Source organism: Bombina bombina, chromosome 9 (genome assembly GCF_027579735.1).
Source record: "Bombina bombina isolate aBomBom1 chromosome 9, aBomBom1.pri, whole genome shotgun sequence".
Taxonomy (NCBI): domain Eukaryota; kingdom Metazoa; phylum Chordata; class Amphibia; order Anura; family Bombinatoridae; genus Bombina; species Bombina bombina.
Genome location: NC_069507.1, coordinates 6516489 through 6542314, shown reverse-complemented (window position 1 = coordinate 6542314; position 25826 = coordinate 6516489). Strand labels below are relative to the sequence as shown.

Sequence of the window (25826 nt, the reverse complement as noted above, 5' to 3'; positions counted from 1 at the left end):
TTCATACCTATAAAGTAGCCAAGCTCTCCTGTGTGTAGTCTAAACTCTACATATGGAACTGGCTCTCAGATGGCCGCTTCATACCTATAAAGTAGCCAAGCTCCCCCTGTGTGTAGTCTAAACTCTACGTATAGAACTGGCTCTCAGATGTCCGCTTCATACCTATAAAGTAGCCAAGCTCCCCCTGTGTGTAGTCTAAACTCTACGTATGGAACTGGCTCTCAGATGGCCGCTTCATACCTATAAAGTAGCCAAGCTCTCCTGTGTGTAGTCTAAACTCTACGTATGGAACTGGCTCTCAGATGGCCGCTTCATACCTATAAAGTAGCCAAGCTCTCCTGTGTGTAGTCTAAACTCTACGTATGGAACTCTACGTGTCTATGCCTCTGCAGACTGCCCCCTTATCTCAGTTATATTAATATACTTTTACCTCTGTGATTACCCTGTATCTAAGCCTCTGCAGACTGCCCCCTTATCTCAGTTATATTAATATACTTTTTACCTGTGATTACCTTGTATCTAAGCCACTGCAGACTGCCCCCTTATCTCAGTTATATTAATATTCTTTTTACCTCTATGATTACCTTGTATCTAAGCCACTGCAGACTGCCCCCTTATCTCAGTTAAATTAATATTCTTTTTACCTCTGTGATTACCTTGTATCTAAGCCTCTGCAGAATGCTCCTTATCTCAGTTATATAATAATATACTTTTTACCTCTGTGATTACCTTGTGTCTATGCCTCTGCAGACTGCCCCCTTATCTCAGTTATATTAATATACTTTTTACCTGTGATTAACGTGCATCTAAGCCACTGCAGACTGCCCCCTTATCTCTCTGCCTCTCACTGTACCACACTGCACACATAAAGTAGCTAAGAGGTTACGCAGTTAAAGGGGCAGTCTACACCAGAATTATTGTTGTTTAAAGCCTCTGCAGACGGCCCCTTATCTCAGTTATATTAATATACTTTTTACCTCTGTGACTACCCTGTATCTAAGCCTCTGCAGACTCCTCCTTATCTCAGTTATATTAATATACTTTTTACCTCTGTGATTACCTTGTATCTAAGTTTCTGCAGACTGCCCCTTATCTCAAATATATTAATATACTTTTTACCCCTGTGATTACCTTGTATCTAAGCCTCTGCAGACTGCTCCTTATCTCAATTATATTAATATTCTTTTTACCTCTATGATTACCCTGTATCTAAGCCTCTGCAGACTGCTCCTTATCTCAGTTATATTAATACACTTTTTACCTCTGTGATTACCTTGTATCTAAGCCTCTGCAGACTGCCCCTTATCTCAGTTATATTAATATACTTTTACCTCTGTGATTACCCTGTATCTAAGCCTCTGCAGACTGCCCCTCATCTCAGTTATATTAATATACTTTTACCTCTGTGATTACCCTGTATCTAAGCCTCTGCAGACTGCTCCTTATCTTGTTATATTAATATACTTTTTACCTCTGTGATTACCTTGTATCTAAGCCTCTGCAGACTGCTCCTTATCTCAGTTATATTAATATACTTTTTACCTCTGTGATTACCTTGTATCTAAGCCTCTGCAGACTGCCCCTTATCTCAGTTATATTAATATTCTTTTTACCTCTGTGATTACCTTGTATCTAAGCCTCTGCAGACTGCTCCTTATCTCAATTATATTAATATTCTTTTTACCTCTGTGATTACCTTGTATCTAAGCCACTGCAGACTGCTCCTTATCTCAGTTATATTAATATTCTTTTTACCTCTGTGATTACCTTGTATCTAACCCTCTGCAGACTGCTCCTTATCTCAGTTATATTAATATACTTTTTACCTCTGTGATTACCTTGTGTCTATACCTCTGCAGACTGCCCCCTTATCTCAGTTATATTAATATACTTTTTACCTGTGATTACCTTGTATCTAAGCCACTGCAGACTGCCCCCTTATCTCAGTTATATTAATATACTTTTTACCTCTGTGATTACCTTGTATCTAAGTCTCTGCAGACTGCTCCTTATCTCAGTTATATTAATATTCTTTTTAACTCTGTGATTACCTTGTATCTAAGCCTCTGCAGACTGCCCCTTATCTCAGTTATATTAATATACTTTTTACCTCTGTGATTACCCTGTATCTAAGTCTCTGCAAACTGCTCCTTATCTCAGTTATATTAATATATGTTTTACCTCTGTGATTACCCTGTATCTAAGTCTCTGCAAACTGCTCCTTATCTCAGTTATATTAATATACGTTTTACCTCTGTGATTACCTTGTATCTAAGCCTCTGCAGACTGCCCCTTATCTCAGTTATATTAATATACGTTTTACCTCTGTGATTACCTTGTATCTAACCCTCTGCAGACTGCCCCCTTATCTCAGTTATGTTAATATACTTTTTACCTCTCTGATTACCGTGTATCTAAGCCTCTGCAGACTGCCCCCTTATCTCAGTTATATTAATATACTTTTTACCTCTCTGATTACCGTGTATCTAAGCCTCTGCAAACTGCCCCCTTATCTCAGTTATATTAATATACTTTTTACCTCTGTTATTACCTTGTATCTAAGCCTCTGCAGATTGCCCCTTATCTCAGTTATATTAATATTCTTTTTACCTCTGTGATTACCGTGTATCTAAGCCTCTGCAGACTGCCCCCTTATCTCAGTTATATTAATATACTTTTTACCTCTCTGATTACCGTGTATCTAAGCCTCTGCAAACTGCCCCCTTATCTCAGTTATATTAATATACTTTTTACCTCTGTTATTACCTTGTATCTAAGCCTCTGCAGATTGCCCCTTATCTCAGTTATATTAATATTCTTTTTACCTCTGTGATTACCTTGTATCTAAGCCTCTGCAGACTGCCCCTTATCTCAGTTATATTAATATACTTTTTACCTCTGTGATTACCTTGTATCTAAGCCTCTGCAGACTGCCCCTTATCTCAGTTATATTAATATACTTTTTACCTCTGTGATTACCTTGTATCTAAGCCTCTGCAAACTGCTCCTTATCTCAGTTATATTAATATACGTTTTACCTCTGTGATTACCTTGTATCTAACCCTCTGCAGACTGCCCCTTATCTCAGTTATATTAATATACGTTTTACCTCTGTGATTACCTTGTATCTAACCCTCTGCAGACTGCCCCCTTATCTCAGTTATGTTAATATACTTTTTACCTCTCTGATTACCGTGTATCTAAGCCTCTGCAGACTGCCCCCTTATCTCAGTTATATTAATATACTTTTTACCTCTCTGATTACCGTGTATCTAAGCCTCTGCAAACTGCCCCCTTATCTCAGTTATATTAATATACTTTTTACCTCTGTTATTACCTTGTATCTAAGCCTCTGCAGATTGCCCCTTATCTCAGTTATATTAATATTCTTTTTACCTCTGTGATTACCTTGTATCTAAGCCTCTGCAGACTGCCCCTTATCTCAGTTATATTAATATACTTTTTACCTCTGTGATTACCTTGTATCTAAGCCTCTGCAGACTGCCCCTTATCTCAGTTATATTAATATACTTTTTACCTCTGTGATTACCTTGTATCTAAGCCTCTGCAAACTGCTCCTTATCTCAGTTATATTAATATATGTTTTACCTCTGTGATTACCTTGTATCTAAGCCTCTGCAGACTGCCCCTTATCTCAGTTATATTAATATACTTTTTACCTCTGTGATTACCTTGTATCTAAGCCTCTGCAGATTGCCCCTTATCTCAGTTATATTAATATACTTTTTACCTCTGTGATTACCTTGTATCTAAGCCTCTGCAGACTGCCCCTTATCTCAGTTATATTAATATACTTTTTACCTCTGTGATTACCTTGTATCTAAGCCTCTGCAAACTGCTCCTTATCTCAGTTATATTAATATACGTTTTACCTCTGTGATTACCTTGTATCTAAACCTCTGCAGACTGCCCCCTTATCTCAGTTATATTAATATACTTTTTACCTCTGTGATTACCTTGTATCTAAGCCTCTGCAGATTGCCCCTTATCTCAGTTATATTAATATTCTTTTTACCTCTGTGATTACCTTGTATCTAAGCCTCTGCAGACTGCCCCTTATCTCAGTTATATTAATATACTTTTTACCTCTGTGATTACCTTGTATCTAAGCCTCTGCAGACTGCTCCTTATCTCAGTTATATTAATATACTTTTTACCTCTGTGATTACCCTGTATCTAAGCCTCTGCAGACTGCCCCTTATCTCAGTTATATTAATATACTTTTTACCTCTGATTACCTTGTATCTAAGCCTCTGCAGACTGCCCCTTATCTCAGTTATATTAATATACTTTTTACCTCTGTGATTACCTTGTATCTAAGCCTCTGCAGATTGCCCCTTATCTCAGTTATATTAATATACTTTTTACCTCTGTGATTACCTTGTATCTAAGCCTCTGCAGACTGCTCCTTATCTCAGTTATATTAATATACTTTTTACCTCTGTGATTACCTTGCATGTAAACCTCTGCAGACTGCTCCTTATCTCAGTTATATTAATATACTTTTTACCTCTGTGATTACCTTGCATGTAAACCTCTGCAGACTGCTCCTTATCTCAGTTATATTAATATACTTTTTACCTCTGTGATTACCCTGTATCTAAGCCTCTGCAGACTGCTCCTTATCTGTTATATTAATATACTTTTTACCTCTGTGATTACCTTGTATCTAAGCCTCTGCAGATTGCCCCTTATCTCAGTTATATTAATATACTTTTTACCTCTGTGATTACCCTTGTATCTAAGCCTCTGCAGAGTGCCACCTTATCTCAGCTCTTTTGACAGACTTGCATTTTAGCCAATCAATGCTGACTCCTGAGTAAATGCACATGCATGAGCATAATGTTATCTAAATGGCACGCATGAACTAACGCCCTCTAGTTGTGAAAATGTCAAAATGCATTCAGATAAGAGGCGGCCTTCAAGGGCTAAGAAATTAGCATTTGAGCCTACCTAGGTTTAGCGTTCAAATAAGAATATCAAGAGAACAAAGCAAAATTGGTGATAAAAGTAAATTGGAAAGTTGTTTAAAATGACATGCTCTATCTGATTCATGAAAGTTTATTTTTGACTTTACTGTCCCTTTAAAGGACCAGTTGATACATTAGATTTGCATGATAAAAAAAAAAAGTCAATGCAAGGAATTAGTAGATTTTTTTCTGACAAACTTCAGTTGTATCTATTTCCAGTCCTCCCGTACCATGTGACAGCTATCAGCCAATCCCAAATGCATACACGTATATTCTGTGCATTGTTCCACATGCTCAGTAGGAGCTGGTGACTCAAAAAGTTTAAATATAAAAAGACTGTGCACATTTTGTTGATGGAAGTAAATTGGAAAGTTGTTTAAAATGTCTGCTCTATGAATCATGATGGTTTAATTTTAACTTGAGTGTCCCTTTAAACTTTTACGTTTCGTGCGTCGCTGGTTCTCATCTATTAAATGAATGAATAACTTGCTATTCACTTACCTACAATAAGACCAATTTCACAGTTTGGATCCTCATATGCACAAGTCATCATTGTCCCAACTGTATCATTCACTATGGCGACCACGTCCAAGTCAAACTCCTGTGTGGGTTTTTAAGATAAGCACAATGACCAAGGTCTGTTCACAGTGGCTTAGTGAGCATATCATTGTGGTGATTATATCTCATGGCACTTAATATAAAAGTAAATGTACCTTTTATAAACAAATAAACGATTCTATGTGAGAAAAAAATAATTTATTCTTACCTGATAAATGTATATCTTTCTTGACATGGTGAGTCCACGGATCATCTTAATTACTGTTGGGAATATCACTCCTGACCAGCAGGAGGAGGCAAAGAGCACCACAGCTGTTAAATACCACTCCCTCTACCAACAATCCCCAGTCATTTGACCAAAGGAAAAGGAGAAAGGAAGTAATCTAAGGTGCAGAGGTGCCTGAAGTTTATAGAAAAGCAAACTGTCTAATAAAACAGGGCGGGCCATGGACTCACTGTGTCAAGAAATAAATAAATTTATCAGATAAGAATAAATTATGTTTTCTTTCTAATGACACAGTGAGTCCACGAATCATCTTAATTACTGTTGGGAACCAATACCCAAGCTAGAGGACACGGATGATAAGGGAGGGACAAGGGAGTTAACCTAAACAGAAAGCACCACTGCTTGAAGAACCCTTCTCACAAAAGAAGCCTCTGCTGAGGCAAAAGTATCAAATTTGTAAAATTTAGAAAAAGTATGCAAAGATGACCAAGTCACAGCCTTGCAAAGCTGATCTACAGAAGCTCCATTTTTGAAAGCCCAAGAAGATGAAACAGCCCTCGTGGAATGAGCCGTGATTCTCTCAGGAGACTGCTGACCAGCAGTCTCATATGCCAAGCGAATAACACTCCTCAACCAACAAGAAAGAGAAGTAGCCGTAGCTTTCTTACCCTTAAGCTTCCCAGAAAAGACAACAAAGAAAAGAAGAAGACTTAGCGAAAATCCTTAGTCGCCTGCAAATAATATTTCAATGCACGAACCACATCCAGGTTGTGCAACAAACGCTCCTTATGAGAAGAAGGATTAGGACACAAAGAAGGAACAACAATCTCTTGATTAATTTTCTTATCAGAAACAACCTTGGGAAGAAAACCCAAGGCAGTACGCAGAACTACCTTATTAGAGTGGAAAAATAAGAAAAGGCGATTCATAATGTAAGGCGGAAAGCTCCGAAACTTTTCAAGCCAAAGAAATAGCCACCAGAAACAAAACCTTCCAAGATAACATCTTAATATCCAAAGAATGTAAAGGTTCAAACGGAGCCTGTAAAGGACTCTAAGAACCAAATTAAGACTCCAAGGTGGAGTAGTAGACTTAAACACAGACCAAATTCTAACCAAGGCCTGACAAAAAGAATGAACATCTGGCACATCCGCCAGGCGCTTGTGCAATAAAATAGATAAAGCAGAAATTTGACCCTTCAGGGTACTAGCAGATAAACCTTTCTCCAAACCCTCCTGTAGAAAAGACAAAATCCTAGGAATCCTAAACTCTACGCCACGAGTAGCCTTTGGATTCACACCAATACATATATTTACACCAAATCTTATAATAAATCTTCCTAGTCACAGGCTTACAAGCCTGAATCATAGTCTCAATGACTGACTCAGAAAAACCACACTTAGAAAGAATCAAGCGTTCAATCTGCATGCAGTCAGCTTCAGAGAAACGAGATTTGGATGAAGGGACCCTGCAGAAGCAAGTCCTTCCTTAATGAAAGACGCCAAGGTGGAAGGGAAGACATCTCCACCAGATCTGCAAACCAGATTCTGCAAGGCCACCCCAGAGCAATGAGAATCACTGATGCCCTCTCTTGTTTGACACGACGAGCAATGACCCGAGGAAGAAGAGCAAACAGAGGGAACACATATGCCAGACTGAAAGTCTAAGGAACTAGCAGAGCATCTATCAGAACAGCCTGAGGATCCTTTGACCTCGACCTGTACCTCGGGAGCTTGGCATTCTGACGAGATGCCATGAGATCCAACTCTGGCTGCCCCCAACTGAGAATAAAGCTGGAAAATACCTCTGGATGAAGTTCCCACTCCCCCGGATGAAAATTCTGTCTGCTCAGAAAATCTGCTTCCCAATTGTCCACCCCTGGAATGTGGATAGCAGACAGACAACAGTTGTGAATCTCCGCCCACTGAATAATCTTGGCTACCTCTGTCATGGCCAAGGAACTCTGAGTTCCTCCCTGATGATTGATGTAAGCCACTGACGTTATGTTGTCCGACTGAAACCTGATAAACTGGGTTGAAGCTAGCTGAGGCCAGGCTAGAAGAGCATTGAAAATTGCTCTCAGTTCCAAAACATTTATTGGAAGAACCGACTCCTCCCGAGTCCATAGACCCTGAGCCCTTAATGAACCCCAGACAGCACCCCAGCCCAGCAAACTGGCATCCGTGGTTACAATCATCCAGGCAGGTCTGTGAAAGCAAGTTCCCTGAGAGAGAAGATCCTGAGACAACCACCATGGAAGAGAATCTCTGGACATCTGATCTAGAACAATCTTTGGAGATAGATCCGCATAATCCCTGTTCCACTGCCTGAGCAAGCATAACTGCAGAGGTCTGAGATGAAACTGAGCAAACGGAATGATTTCCATGACTGAAACCATCAGACCAATAACCTCCATGGACTGAGCCCACTGACAGTCGAGGAAGGGACTGAAGAGTAAGACACGTATTGAAAATCTTTGACCTTCTTGCTTCTGTCAGAAAAATGTTCATCTCTAGAGAATCTTTAATGGTCCCCAAAAATACTACTCTTGTAGCCGGAATTAAGGAACTTTTTCCTAAATTCACCTTCCAACTGTGGGAGCACAGAAAAGACAACAACAACGCTGTGTGTGAGTTTGCTAGTTGAAAAGATGGAGCCTGAACTAGAATGTCGTCCAGATAAGGAGCCACTGCAACACCCTTCAATCAAAGCACCGCCAACAATGTTCCCAGGACCTTTGAAAAAATTCTGGGAGCTATTGCCAGACCAAAACGAAGAGCTACAAACTGAAAATGTTTTTCTAGAAATGCAAATCTTAGGAACCTGTGATGATCCCTGGGAATGGGAATATGCAGATACGCATCCTTCAAATCCACTGTGGTCATGAACTGACCTTCCTGAACCAAAGGAAGAATGGAACGAATAGTTTCCATCTTGAAAGACAGAACCCTGAGGAACTTGTTTACACTCTTGAGATCTAAATAGGTCTGAAAGTTCCCTCCTTTTTGGGAACGACAAAGAGATTGGAATAAAAACCCAGACCCTGTTCCTGAACCGGAACAATCACTCCCATGTAGGAAAGATTCTGAACGCAACGTAAGAACGCCTCTCCTTTTATCTTGTTTACAGATAACCTGGAGAGAAGAAACCTGCCTCTGGGAGGAAAATTCTTGAACTCCAGTTTGTAACCCTGGGACACGATATCTACCACCCAGGAATCCTGAACATCTCGAACCCAAGCTTGAAGAAAGAGTCTGCCCCCCACATGATCCATTCCCAGATCGGGGGCAGACCCTTCATGCTGATTTTGAGTCAGCAACAGGCTTCCTGGACTGCTTCCCCTTATTCCAAGACTGATTTGACTTCCAAGATGGCTTGGACTGTTCCTGCTTGAAGGAAGAAGAGGAAGATTTACCAGAAAAGTTAAGAAAGGAACGAAAATTCCTCTGCCGACCCTTCTGTTTATTTCTTTTATCCTGAGTAAGATAATGCCCCTTCCCTCCCGTAATATCAGAAATAATCTCAGCCAAACCTGATCCAAACAAGGTCTTACCCTTGTAAGGAATAGACAAAAGCTTAGACTTAGACACATCCGTAGACCAGGATTTTAACCATAAAGCTCTGCGAGCTAAAATGGCAAAACCAGAAATTTTAGCTCCCAACTTGATGACCTGTAGAGAAGCATCTGCAATAAAGGAATTAGCCAACTTCAAAGCCTTGATTCTATCTTGAATTTCTTCAAGAGGAATATTTTGCTGAATATAATCAGACAACGCATCAAACCACTATGCCGCTGCACTAGTAACCGTAGCAATACATGCAGCCGGTTGCCATTGATACCCCTAGTGAACATAAATCTTTTTAAGCAAAGCTTCCAACTTCTTATCCATAGGATCTTTAAAGGAACAGCTTTCCTCAATAGGAATAGTGTTCCTCTTGGTCATAGTGGAAACTGCTCCCTCCACCTTAGGAACCATCTGAAAAGATTCCTTAATAGAATCAGCAATAGGAAACATCTTCCTAAAAATTGGAGAAGGGGAAAAAGGAATCCTAGGCTTCTCCCATTCTCGTGCAATAATATCTGAAACACGATCTGGTATAGGAAAAACTTCCACCGAGGAAGGGACATCAAAAAACTTATTAAGCTTACTAGATTTGTTAGGAATAACCATGACTAACGCCTCAGAGTCATCCAAGGTAGCCAAAACCTCCTTGAGTAACAAATAGAGGTGCTCCAGCTTAAACCTAAAGGAAACAATCTCAGGTACAGAAAAAGGATTTACATTATCAGAATCTGAGATCTCACCCTCAGACGCTACTGAAGTATCTTCCTCCTCAGACTTATGAGAAGAAACACTAGACACAATTGCAACAGAATCAGAAACCTTATACTTCCTCTTGCGCTTCCCCTGCAACATAGGAAAAGCAGACAAAGCCTCAGATACTGCCGAGGATATATGGGTAGCCATATCCTGCAAGGAAAAACCAACCTGAGATGAAACACAGGGCACTGCAGAAGATTGGGACGTATGAGGAGAAAGCTGAGGATTAACCAGAATAGGAGACTCCTGAACAACATCCGCCCTAGACAATGAAGGCTCAGAATCAAAAAGTCTATCCTTGTAATGTTCTCTCAATACAAAAAGGGATAGGAGGCTCAACGTTAGTATTTAAACATAGAGAACAAGCAACAGCTTGCAGGGCCTCTTGGTCCATCTTATTTCAAAGGAAAAAAGCCTAATCAATAAAAAATTCTAAGTTCAAATCAGAATTTTAATGAAACAAAATAACGTTACTATCTCTTTAAATTTTAAACAGACTTTTTTTTTTTTTTTAAACTAGAAAAAACTGCACAATAAATTTTGCATTAACAATGTTTCACAAAATAAATGCAAAAAGAGACACAAACGTTATTAGTCCCTGAAATTCAGACAGAAACTTAAATATAAACAGAGCAGCAGCCAAAAAACCAACCGGCAACCTCCATACCTCAGCAAGCTCTGCTGAGATGCCTACCTGGGGCCCCATCCGATATGCAGCGTCACCCGCAGAAGCCGGCGACGCCAGATTTTGCACGGGTTTGGTATCACATATACAGCGTAACCGAGAAGTTAAGCTCGTATATTTCTGCCTTCGCCCGTAGTTTTTTGCCCCATAGACTGACATACAAAACACGCACAGTTTGGTATCCAATATACAGCATAAGGACATACGTGGCGAAAATGGAGAAATCTTACTCCATTTTCACTTCACCACAAAATGCAGGCGTAGCAAGCCTTGCGCTGCGTATTGGAGCATCGTAACTCCCTAAACTGCCTGCAAAATAAAACTTAACACCTAATGCATGAGCAATGTCTATCTACCTGTCAACCGCAATCCCCCACCGCAATCCCTAATAAAGTGTTTAACCCCTAAACCGCCGCTCCCGGACCCCGCCGCCAACTACATTATATATATTACCCCCTAATCTGCCCCCCCTACACCGCCGCAACCTACATAAAATATATTACCCCCTAAACCTAAGTCTAACCCTAACACCCCCTAACTTAATTATTATTTAAATAAATCTAAATAATATTAATATTATTAACTAAATTACTCCTATTTAAAACTAAATACTTACCTATAAAATAAACCCTAAGATAGCTACAATATAATTAATAATTACATTGTAGCTATTTTAGGGTTTATATTTATTTTACAGGTAACTTTGTATTTATTTTAACTAGGTACAATAGCTATTAAATAGTTAATAACTATTTAATAGCTACCTAGTTAAAATAATTACAAAATTACCTGTAAAATAAATCCTAACCTAAGTTACAAATACACCTAACACTACACTATCAATAAATTAATAAAATAAACTACAATTATCTAAACTAAAATAAAATTAAATAAACTAAACTATATTACAAAAAAACAAACACTAAATTACAAAATAATAAAATAAAAAAGCCCCCCAAAATAATAAAATTTCCCTACCCTAAACTAAATTACAAATAGCCCTTAAAAGGGCCTTTTGCGGGGCATTGCCCCAAAGTAATCAGCTCTATTACCAGCCCTTAAAAGGGCCTTTTGCGGGGCATTGCCCCAAAGTAATCAGCTCTTTTACCTGTAAAAAAAAAGAACAATCCCCCCCCCCACATTACAACCCACCACCCACACACCCCTACTCTAAAACCCACCCAATCCCCCCTTAAAAAAACCTAAGTCTAACCTCCAAGTGGTCCTTACCTGTCCTGAAGACCGGCGGAGAAGGTCCTGTTCCAGGCGGTGAAGTCTTCTTCAAGCGGCGACCTCTTCTTCTTCCAGGAACCAGCCGACGCGGAGCGGAGGAGTTGAAGACCGATGACGGCGGAGCTGAAGACCATCGACTCTGGAACTGAAGACCGGCAACGCTGGAACTGAAGATCGGCGACGCTGGAACTGAAGACCACGGAGCCATGGAGCGTGGAGGATCCTCTTCATACGATCTCCGCCGTACACTGAATAGGAATTCAAGGTACGCGATTAAAAATGGCGTCCCTTGAATTCCTATTGGCTGATTTGAGCCTTCAAATTCAAATCAGCCAATCGGATGAGATCTACTGTAATTCTATTGGCTAATTTGAATAGCCAATAGAATAAGAACTACTGACATTCTATTGGCTATTCAAATCAGCCAATAGAATTACAGTAGCTCTTATTCTATTGGCTATTCAAATCAGCCAATAGAATTACAGTAGCTCTCATCCGATTGGCTGATTTGAATTTGAAGGCTCAAATTAGCCAATAGGAATTTACGGGACACCATTTTTAATCGCGTACCTTGAATTATTATTCAGTGTACGGTGGAGATCGTATGAAGAGGATCCTCCACGCTCCATGGCTCCGCGGTCTTCAGTTCCAGCGTCGCCGATCTTCAGTTCCAGCATTGCCGGTCTTCAGTTCCAGAGACAACGGTCTTCAGCTCCTCCGCTCCGCGCCGGCTGGTTCCTGGAAGAAGAAGAGGTCGCCGCTTGGAAGACTTCACAGCCTGGAACAGGACCTTCTCCGCCGGTCTTCAGGACAGGTAAGGACCACTTGGGGGTTAGACTTAGGTTTTTTTAAGGGGGGATCGGGTGGGTTTTAGAGTAGGGGTGTGTGGGTGGTGGGTTGTAATGTTGGGTGGGGATTGTTCTTTTTTTTACAAGTAAAAGAGCTGATTACTTTGGGGCAATGCCCCGCAAAAGGCCCTTTTAAGGGCTATTTGTAATTTAGGGTAGGGAAATTTCATTATTTTGGGGGGCTTTTATATTTTATTAGGGGGCTTAGATTAGGTGTAATTAGATTAAACTTCTTGTAATATTTTTTTATTTTTTGTAATTTAGTGTTTGTTTGTTTTTGTAATATAGTTTAGCTTATTTAATTTTATTTTAGTTTAGATAATTGTAGTTTATTTAATTAATTTATTGATAGTGTAGTGTTAGGTGAATTTGTAACTTAGGTTAGGATTTATTTTAAAGGTAATTTTGTAATTATTTTAACTAGGTAGCTATTAAATAGTTATTAACTATTTAATAGCTATTGTACCTAGTTAAAATAAATACAAAGTTACCTGTAAAATAAATATAAACCCTAAAATAGCTACAATGTAATTATTAATTATATTGTAGCTATCTTAGGGTTTATTTTATAGGTAAGTATTTAGTTTTAAATAGTTAATTTAGTTAATAATATTAATATTATTTAGATTTATTTAAAAAATAATTAAGTTAGGGGGTGTTAGGGTTAGACTTAGATTTAGGGAGTAATATATTTTATGTAGGTGGCGGCGGTGTAGGGGGGTCAGATTAGGGGGTAATATATTTAATATAGGTGGCAGCGGTGTAGGGGGGTCAGATTAGGGGGTAATATATTTAATATAGGTGGCTGCGGTGTAGGGGGGTCAGATTAGGGGGTAATATATTTAATATAGGTGGCGGCGGTGTAGGGGGGTCAGATTAGGGGGTAATACATATAATATAGGTGGCGGCGGGGTCCGGGAGCGGCGGTTTAGGGGTTAATACATTTATTGTTAGTAGTGAGAGGGGGGATTGGGAATAGAGGGGTATACATGTCGGGCTGATTTTTGGGAGGCGTGTTAGACAGTTACGGAAGATTTAATACTTTAGTTAGTTTTTGTAGGCGACGGCAGTTTCTAAAGTTTGTACTTACGCTTATTTCTGGACATCGCTAGTTTGTCCGACTTACGGCACTTTAGCAACTGCCGGCGGGGTATATTGGATACCCCGATGTGCGAGGTGAAACTACGGGCGGCGCGGGTTCCCTCGCTTGCGCCGAAAAGTACACTGTATATCGGATCGCGCCCCTGATCCCCTTGCTGCCGAAAACAAGTCAGAAAATGATCCGGACCCCCATACAGCCAAACCGGAGAGAACGCTGAACCACCTCTGAGGAGATATGCAACAGAGCTGCAACATCTACGAACAACAGGAAACAGCTAAAAGGGCGCCAAAAAACGCCCTTGCTATCTCAGATAAGCCCGTCTATTGTGGGCGTGGCCTAACAAACCTCCCGGTAGCCATTAATACAAACAAAAACATGTACACCAAAGTGAAAACATAATAAACTGAGCCAAACATCCCCAGTGCCTGCAAAACTGCAATACAATAAACCGTTAAACTAGAAGGCTGTTTGTATATTTAGACAGAATTAACTGTCAAAGTGCCAAATTCTCCTATATCAAAACAGGGAAAGAAATAGGTACTTACCTCAAAAAACATAATTTATGCTTACCTGATAAATTTATTTCTCTTGTGATGTATCGAGTCCACGGATTCATCCTTACTTGTGGGATATTCTCCTCCCCTACAGGAAGTGGCAAGGAGAGCACCCACAGCAGAGCTGTCTATATAGCTCCCCCCTTAGCTCCACCCCCCAGTCATTCGACCGAAGGCTAGGAAGAAAAAGGAGAAACTATAGGGTGCAGAGGTGACTGAAGTTTTTTAAATAAAAAAATATATATATGCCTGTCTTAAATAAACAGGGCGGGTCGTGGACTCGATACATCACAAGAGAAAGAAATTTATCAGGTAAGCATAAATTACGTTTTCTCTTGTAAGATGTATCGAGTCCACGGATTCATCCTTACTTGTGGGATACCAATACCAAAGCTTTAGGACACGGATGAAGGGAGGGACAAGACAGGGAACTTAAATGGAAGGCACCACTGCTTGTAGAACCTTTCTCCCAAAAATAGCCTCCGAAGAAGCAAAAGTATTGATTTGTAAAATTTGGAAAAAGTATGAAGCGAAGACCAAGTCGCCGCCTTACAAATCTGTTCAACAGAAGCCTCATTTTTAAAAGCCCATGTGGAAGCCACAGCTCTAGTAGAATGAGCAGCAATCCTTTCAGAAAGCTGCCGTCCAGCAGTCTCATAGGCCAAACGGATGATGCTTTTCAGCCAAAAGGAAAGAGAGGTAGCCGTAGCCCTTTGACAACTCCGTTTACCAGAATAAACAACAAACAATGAAGATGTTTGACGGAAATCTTTAGTTGCTTGTAAGTAGAATTTTAAAGCACGAACCACATCAAGATTGTGTAACAGACGTTCCTTCTTAGATGAAGGATTAGGACACAAAGAAGGAACCACAATCTCTTGATTGATATTCTTATTAGAAACAACCTTAGGAAGAAACCCAGGGCCTCAAACTGGTAATGCCTGTTTAGAAAGGCGAATCTGAGGAATTGATGATGATCTCTGTGAATAGGGATGTGTAGATACGCATCCTTTAAGTCCACGGTAGTCATATATTGACCCTCCTGGATCAGAGGTAGAATAGTCTGAATAGTCTCCATCTTGAATGATGGAACTTTGAGGAACTTGTTTTTTTTTTATTTATAACCAGCACGAGGTACAAGAATAAGCTGTATATCTGTGAAACACCACGCAGGGTGAGATAAAAGTTTACAAAGTAGATGAAACAGTACAATGTGACTGCCAAGTGCATATATATCCAATACATTAAGAAACAAAAAGGAAAAGAGCTCAATGTTCACAGTTACAATAAAGGCTGCAGAAATCCTCTACAAATGAGAGAGCAATCTAGTTTTTACGCAAATGTACCTCACTACTGGGGTTTTATTATTTTATAACCTAACATAACTAAACATCTATAAGCACAGACAAAACTAAACTAAAACTAGTACACACTATCAATTCTCCCTTGATGCTCCATAACCCAGATGTGTTGTACTCAGATCACAGGAGCCAGAGCAAAGTTGTGAGGATATCCCAGCTATCTTTGTGGGCATTTCTGCATGAATGTTCCCCTAATGTTAGGCTTGTCCCTACATAAAGAGGTTCTAACCATACTTATAAGATCTAATCTATAATGAGTACATTGGGTAAATTGTAACAATATGGGGGATAGCTATTGTATCTCAATCCTATAGCCCGGTAGCAATGTGAGTCTCATATATAGAATTGGCACTATCGTGGGAATGATATCGATTTATGCTGTGCCCCTGACCAAGACTATATGTTACCAGATTTTCGGGTACACAGAGTGGAGAGACCGGTTTACTGATATGGGGGATTAGCAGCTATTTATGTAGTTGACTCCTAGCCTGGGGCCTGGAAATAGGATGCCAGTATCAATCCAGCGGCTGCTGCAAGATGACTATATTCAGGCTGCTTACAGGAAAGGAAAAGCTGCTTGTGCTGATAGCCAATACTGAGTTAGTATGAATTATGTAGAGAGAATGATGACTAGCAGCCTCTAAGTATTATGGGGCATCGATATTATGCTGCAGTAATCAAACCAAACCCAAATAAGCAGGTATCTTAGTCAGATTAAGTGACATTCGGCCAAAAGTGTGTAAAGATAAGCATATAACGAAATCGCCTAGTATTCACTAAAATTGGGAATCCATTAATTCGAGGAAATTGAACTGGTTGGAGGAGTTACTATGTTTCAGGGTGATGAGCGCTAGTTAAATAGAGTTTAAAATACTAAACAGGATGAAAACATTAATAAACAAAACAAAACAAAATAAAACACAATAACCAAACTGTGGAGTTACAGTGGAAATGCGGCCCTTATAAGAAAGCAGCGTGGCTAGAGTTGTTAACATATTATGAGAGTTATAACGCACTGCAATCCTCAGCAGACAGCACTATGATTGTTCAGCAGTTCAGAATCGTAACTAACAATACAACACATATTACATAATAAAATAGTGAAATAAAGCTTCTAAGCTACACATAAAAGTTAAACTAAAACAAGACAGGTCTTAAATGGGTTCAGCAGATATGTGGACAGCTGCTGCAATAGGAAAAAATCTAAGTTAAGTAGTCCCCAGCTAGGTATGTGTAAGGGCGCCATTTATTCAGCTTCAATTAATTAACAGAGTATACTGCCCGGCAGGTATCTTATATTATACAGCGGATTAGTGAGTGACTGTGCTAATCGCCCAGTGTAAACAGTGTGGCCGCCTTAATGTTGCATGCACGTAAATACTTGATAGTTTCTTGGTGGTTATGGGTGGGATGTGCGCATTCATAAGCTACTCAAAATGATTAAATACATCTGACTATGGCCCCAAGCAGGAGTTTATATATATGTTGAGATCTCAGTGTGCAGCAACGTTTTGATTCATCAAGATACATCTAATAAGAAAAGTGTTGGTAAGATTTTATTGTTAGTTGCCAGCCAAACAAAGTAATATTAGTAGGCTGAATAACATTGTCCGGCAAATCAAGCAAACAGCACCGAAGCGGCACAAAATGGTTGATATACATGACAATAGATTAGTGCAGCCGCTGTTCCTAAATGCTTTCAGCCCCTGTATGTCCTGATAAGAAATTATGCTTTCTAATGGGTACAGTAGACTCAATTCTTTTAACATGCAAGAAGCGGTGTATAACTGAGAATAAAATGCAAAGGTACCAAAGCACACACACAGTCAAATATTAAAATATGCCTGTTATTCCACCATTACACATGAGCTAGCTGAAGATTTTTGTTCATACGACCACTCCGCCACCCAGTCGGCTGGAACATAGGGCTGTTGTCTTGAGCAGATCACCCGACCCCAGCACGAGATGGAGTATGGCACTGTGGTAGTTACAACCGCTGCCTGTCTGCTCTCCTTTGCAGCATGAGTTCTGCAGCTGTTGTCTTCTCCCGGTGTGCATAGTGCGGCGAGGGCATCTGGAAGCTCGGGAGTTGCGTCGTCGCTCCTTTCCGCCAGGTGAAGACATTGGTCAGATGTGTCGGCTGAACATAACAGCATGCTGATGGCTGGAGAGCCAAAGTGAAGAGGATTAGGGACACCGGTCGTGAAGCCGTCAGCGCTCTCATTCTTAAAGAGTGCCAGGAATCCCGAGGTTTGATGCGCTTCCACAGAAGCAGGTCTTGGGTAGATCAGTGTATGGGGGACAGCCACCTCTTTCAATATCTCTGTTTCCGACATGACCAGGTAGTTTGGTTGGGGAAGGAAGATAGGGGAGTGTGACTCCTCCATCGGTGATATAGTGCCGTTATCCAAGGTATCGTTTTTCACATGAGCTGATGAAATCTGACGAGGCACACTCAAACATGTAGGAATTACATTAGGAGGTTCGGGTGTGCGAAGCTCTCGCACTTCACAGAGGAGATCCCCTATAGTTGTTGTTAAGGAGTCCAGCATAGGCATGAATACATCTACTAGGGCCTCAGCAATGTGCGCCATCTTGGTTGTCTGAGTGTGCACGTCTGCAGGTCCAAAAACAAATGTCTTACTTTTCTGTGCCTTCTCGGAGGCCAGGAGTTGTAATGTCCTGATCCTGAAATATTCCCGGGCACAATTATTGCCAAGGGAGGTATGGATGGCTGGAGATGTTGCCACAAAGTACTCAAAAGCAGGTTTCAGTCTCGGAGCAAAGTGAAGCTGTTGCCATCTTGTTAAGCCGCCTACCGGAAGTCCTTGAGGAACTTGTTTAGAAATTTGAGATCCAAGATTGGTCTGAAAGTTCCCTCTTTCTTGGGAACCACAAACAGGTTTGAATAAAACCCTAGCCCCTGTTCCTCTTTTGGGACTGGGCGGATCACTCCCAAGGTATGTAGGTCTTCTACACAGCGTAAGACCGCCTCTCTCTTTGTCTGGTTTTTTTATCCATAGGATTTTTGAAAGCACAACTGTCCTCGATAGGTATAGTTTTACGCTTAGACAGAGTAGAAATAGCTCCCTCCACCTTAGGAACTGTCTGCCATGAGTCCCTTATGGTGTCAGATATGGGAAACATTTTCTTAAAAACAGGAGGGGGAGTGAACGGAATACCTGGTCTTTCCCACTCCTTAGTAACAAAAGTCACAATCCTCTTAGGGACTGGAAAAACATCAGTGGAAACAGGAACCTCTAAGTATTTGTCCATTTTACACAATTTCTCTGGAACCACTATAGGGTCACAATCATCTAGAGTCGCTAATACCTCCCTAAGCAATAAGCAGAGGTGTTCAAGCTTAAATTTAAAGGCCGTCATATCAGAATCTGTCTGAGGAAGCGTCTTTCCTGAATCAGAAATTTCTCCCTCAGATAACAAATCCCTCACCCCTACTTCAGAGCATTGTGAGGGCATATCAGATACGGCTACTAAAGCGTCAGACGGCTCAGCATTTATCCTAAACCCAGAGCTGTCCCACTTTCCTTGTAAACCAGGCAGTTTAGATAAAACCTCTGTGAGGGTTGTATTCATAACTGTGGCCATGCCTTGTAAAGTAAAATAATTTGACGCACTAGAGGTACTTGGCGTCACTTGTGCGGGCGTTACTGGTTGTGACACTTGGGGAGAGCTAGATGCTAAACCCTCATTTACTTCTGACTGAGAATCATCTATTGCTCTATTTTTAAGTGCTAATATATGTTCTTTATAGTTTATAGACATATCAGTACAATTGGGACACATTCTAAGAGGGGGTTCCACAATGGCTTCCAAACATATTGAACAAGGATTTTCCTTGGTGTCAGACATGTTAAACAGGCTAGTAATGTAACAAGCAAGCTTGGAAAACACTGTAATCAAAGTAAATAACACTTAGAAATAAAATGGTACTGTGCCTTTAAGAGAAAAAAAGTTGCACAAATTCTGCAAAACAGTGTAAAAAAGCAGTAAACATAACAAAATTTTTACAGTAGCATTATAAAGCCTTAGTAACTTTGCACAGCTATGCAAATAAACAATTAACCCCTTGATGACAAAACTGGATTGAAAAAACGCCAAAATCGGTAAAAAGGACTTTCAGCACCTTGCCACAGTTCTGCTGTGGCTCCTATCTGCCCTTCAGAACAATTTGTGGGGAAAAAACTTCTTTTACAGCCCTCAAACACAGCAGGAACCTCTGGAGAAGCAGTTAGAAATCTCTAAAGAAAAGAATCTGCGCAACTGAGGTGCGAACATAGGCCCCTCCCACCTCACTTGATGTTTTGAGGCCTATTCGAAAAACACCTGAGTGTCTCTAAATTAACCATGTGGGTTAAAAAAAAAAACAAGCCACAATGACCCCTTTAGTCCCTTCAAAAAACGTTATAATTGCATCATTTACTGAATAAACAAAAACGTTTTTTTCCTAACAGTGTCACCAGTAACTTATGAGCCCTTCATGCAAGCTGAAATTCCTATCCAAGTGTCTGAATACAGCTTACCCTTCCCTCATGGGGATATTCCCAGCCTTTTCTAGAATTAACACAGTCTGTCTAGAAAAATATAGACTGAACATACCTCAAATGCAGTTTAGCCTGCAAACCGTTCCCCCAACTGAAGTTTTCCTGTACTCTTCAGCCCTTGTGAGAACAGCAGTGGATCTTAGTTACAAAGTGCTAAGATCATCATCCTCCTTGCAGAAATATTCATCCCTTTTCTGCCAGAGAGTAAATAGTACACACCGGTACCATTTAAAATAACAAACTTTTGCTTGAGAAATAAAAAACTAACATTTTTGTCACCACACTCGCTCTGCACTTCCTAGTTATTTAGAGTAGGTAAAAAGAATGACTGTGGGGTGGAGCTAAGGGGGGAGCTATATAGGCAGCTCTGCTGTGGGTGCTCTCTCTGCCACTTCCTGTAGGGGAGGAGAATATCCCACAAGTAAGGATGAATCCGTGGACTCGATACATCTTACAAGAGAAATCTGTCCGGCAGCAGGAGAGGGGCTTCCTATCTCACATGGACCTGTGGAAAAATGAAAAGGCCGAATAAACTTACCAAGGGCAGCATGAAATTACTTGGGAGGCTCAGTGGAGATTAGACCTCAAATTCCCAAATGCTTAAAAGCCACCACAGAGACTGACATGGACTACGGCTAAACCACAAAAAAACGGAGCAAACTTGCTCTGCTTAAAAGAAGCAAGTTTGAAGAATCAGACACTTAACTTTACCCCTCCTTGCAACTGATATAAGCAAAGAGAATGACTGGGGATTGTGGGTAGGGGGAGTGGTATTTAACAGCTTTTACTGTGGTGCTCTTTGCCTCCTCCTGCTGGTCAGGAGTGATATTCCCATCAGTAATTAAGATGATCCGTGGACTCACCGTGTCATTAGAAAGAAATACAGATATAAAATGTCTAACTCAGACTATATTACTGACACACAGATAACACACATAAGGCAAACACACAGGACAGGCACACAGACAACGCACACAGGACGGACACACAGACAACGCACACAGAACAGGCACACAGGACGGGCACACAGACAGCGCACACAAGACGGGCACACAGGAGAGACACACAGACAACGCACACAGGACGGGCACACAGGAGAGATACACAGACAACGCACACAGGACGGGCACACAGACAACGCACACAGGAGAGACACACAGACAACGCACATAGGATGGGCACACAGGAGAGACCCACAGACAACGCACAAAGGACGGACACACAGACAACGCACACAGGACGGACACACAGACAACGCACACAGGACAGACACACAGACAACACACACAGGACAGACACACAGACAACGCACACAGGAGAGACACACAGACAACGCACACAGGATGGGCACACAGATATCGCACACAGGGCGGACACAGGACAGACACACAGACAATGCACTCAGGACAAACACATAGACAACGCACACAGGACAGACACACAGACAACGCACACATGATGGACACACAGGACAGACACACAGACAACACACACAGGACAGACACACAGACAACACACACAGGACAGACATACAGGCAACACACACAGGACAGACACACAGACAACACACACAGAACAGACACAGACAACACACACAGGACAGACACACAGAAAACACACACAGGACAGACACACAGACAACACACACAGGACAGACACACAGACAACACACACAGGACAGACATACAGGCAACACACACAGGACAGACACACAGACAACACACACACAACACACACAGGACAGACATACAGAAAACACACACAGGACAGACACACAGACAACACACACAGGACAGACACAGACAACGCACACAGGAGAGACACACAGCAATCGCACACAGGGTGGACACAGGACAGACACACAGACAACGCACTCAGGACAAACACATAGACAATGCATACAGGATGGTCACACAGGACAGACACACAGACATGCACACATGATGGACACACAGGACAGACACACAGACAACACACACAGGACAGACAACGGACAGGACAGACACACAGACAACGCACACATGACGGACATACAGGACAGTTACACAGACAACACACACAGGACAGACACACAGAAAACACACACAGGACAGACACACAGACAACACACACAGGACAGACACACAGACAACACACACAGGACAGACATACAGGCAACACACACAGGACAGACACACAGACAACACACACAGGACAGACATACAGAAAACACACACAGGACAGACACACAGACAACACACACAGGACAGACACAGACAACACACACAGGACAGACATACAGAAAACACACACAGGACAGACACACAGACAACACACACAGGACAGACACAGACAACGCACACAGGAGAGACACACAGCAATCGCACACAGGGTGGACACAGGACAGACACACAGACAACGCACTCAGGACAAACACATAGACAACGCATACAGGATGGTCACACAGGACAGACATGCACACATGATGGACACAGGACAGACACACAGACAACACACACAGGACAGACAACGGATAGGACAGACACACAGACAACGCACACATGACGGACATACAGGACAGTTACACAGACAACACACACAGGACAGACACACAGAAAACACACACAGGACAGACACACAGACAACACACACAGGACAGACACACAGACAACACACACAGGACAGACATACAGGCAACACACACAGGACAGACACACAGACAACACACACAGGACAGACACAGACAACACACACAGGACAGACATACATAAAACACACACAGGACAGACACACAGACAACACACACAGGACAGACACAGACAACGCACACAGGAGAGACACACAGCAATCGCACACAGGGTGGACACAGGACAGACACACAGACAACGCACTCAGGACAAACACATAGACAACGCATACAGGATGGTCACACAGGACAGACACACAGACATGCACACATGATGGACACACAGGACAGACACACAGACAACACACACAGGACAGACAACGGACAGGACAGACACACAGACAACGCACACATGACGGACATACAGGACAGTTACACAGACAACACACACAGGAGAGACACACAGACAACGCACACAGGAGAGACACACAGACAATGCACATAGGACGGACACACCAGCCAGGCACAGGACAGACACACAGACAATGGAAACAAGACAGAGACACAGATATTGCACACAGGACAGACACACAGACAACGCACACATGACGGACACACAGGATAGATAAAAAGACAACGCACACAGGAGAGACACACATACAACACTCACAGGACAGACACACAGGAGAGACACACAGACAACGCACAAAGGATGGACAAACAGGAGAGGCACACAGGAGACACACACAGGATGGACACACATGAGAGACACACAGGCAATGCACAGAGGTCGGACACACAGGACAGACACACAGACAACGCACACAGAACAGACACACAGGAGAGACACACATACATCGCACACAGGACGGACACAGGACAGACACACAGACAACACACTCAGGAAAGACACACAGACAACGTACACATGATGGACACACAGGACGGATACACAGACAACACACACAGGACAGACACCCAGACAACGCAGGAGAGACACACAGGCAATGCACATGGGACGGACACACAGGAGACACACAGACAATGCACTCAGGACAGACACACAGGAGAGACACACAGACAATGCACACACAACGGAAACACAGACAATGCACACAGGACGGACACACCAGCCAGGCACAGGACAGACACACAGACAATGGAAACAAGACAGAGACACAGATATTGCACACAGGACAGACACACAGACAATGGAAACAAGACAGAGACACAGATATTGCACACAGGACAGACACACAGACAATGGAAACAAGACAGAGACACAGATATTGCACACAGGACAGACACCCAGACAACGCAGGAGAGACACACAGGCAATGCACATGGGACGGACACACAGGAGACACACAGACAATGCACACACAACGGAAACACAGACAATGCACACAGGACGGACACACCAGCCAGGCACAGGACAGACACACAGACAATGGAAACAAGACAGAGACACAGATATTGCACACAGGACAGACACACAGACAATGGAAACAAGACAGAGACACAGATATTGCACACAGGACAGACACCCAGACAACGCAGGAGAGACACACAGACAATGCACTCAGGACAGACACACAGGAGAGACACACAGACAATGCACACACAACGGAAACACAGACAATGCACACAGGACGGACACACCAGCCAGGCACAGGACAGACACACAGACAATGGAAACAAGACAGAGACACAGATATTGCACACAGGACAGACACACAGACAAAGCACATATACTTACTTCTCTTCTCTTAATTCCTTCTCTTAGCAGAGACACCACGTCTTCCCCCTCACAATCAGTTGACTTGAATCCTTTGGTCCACGTCAGAAGGATGCCCTGTGGAATAGACCTGATTAGTTGGGAGAGAAGGATGCCCTGTGGAATAGACCTGATTAGTTGGGAGAGAAGGATGCCCTGTGGAATAGACCTGATTAGTTGGGAGAGAAGGATGCCCTGTGGAATAGACCTGATTAGTTGGGAGAGAAGGATGCCCTGTGATCCTCAGTGATTGTAGGTTCTACTGCATGTGCAGCGACTGCATCTGAAGTTGGTTATTTGGCACAGACTGTGCAGCCAGAAGGTTATAATCAGCAATATGCAGGCTGGTCACCGGTATCTGGGGACACCCTCTTTGTGACTTACCGCATCTAAACTGGTCTGCTTGCACGGGAATGAAAAGGTGAATCCCAGGGGAAGCCGAGCTCCTTTTATCCCCATGTAATCCAGGAAGTCAGATATGCAGTGTACGATGTGATCAAACAGCTGAAACAAAGAGCAAACATCACTATAACAGATGATCAGCGCTGCATAATAATAAATACATGGTGCAGAGCGTCACTAGCCAGCACCAGTAAGGGTTAAATCAAAAACAGCTTTAACGAGAGCTACAGGCCCAGGAGCATTATGGGTAGTGACGGTGATGGCTCTCACGATAAAACACAAAACGTGCGCACACCTCTTCCCCAGTGCCCTGCATAACATCAGTAGGAATGGCGTAGATTTTATTGTGCATTTCCACCATTCTCCTTTTACCACTTCGTATCTTGACAAGCAAAACTCTGAAGTTTGTTCCACCAAGATCCAATGCTAGAAAATCTCCATTTTCTGGAAAATAAAATAATTTAGATTTTGGGATAAGCGATAATGTAGAGTTCTCTGTAAATCTCCAATAAACAGATCATTTTATAGTAATTTGTTATCTAACATACAGGTAGATTACGAGTTTTGCGTTACTGCTTTTAACGCTGAAAAAATGGC

General features: G+C 41.8%; 1 protein-coding gene across 1 annotated transcript in view; it reads right to left on the bottom strand.

Annotated features, from left to right (window-relative positions):
- LOC128639733 (hexokinase-1) overlaps nt 1-25826 on the bottom strand; it is a 285985-nt gene that overhangs the window by 30816 nt on the left and 229343 nt on the right. Inside the window, exons 11-14 of the mRNA XM_053691849.1 lie at nt 25525-25673; nt 25212-25331; nt 24810-24905; nt 5493-5592 (exon numbers count right to left, since the gene is read on the bottom strand). Of these exons, the coding sequence (XP_053547824.1) occupies nt 5493-5592; nt 24810-24905; nt 25212-25331; nt 25525-25673 (465 nt within the window). The remainder of the gene's footprint in view (nt 1-5492; nt 5593-24809; nt 24906-25211; nt 25332-25524; nt 25674-25826) is intronic.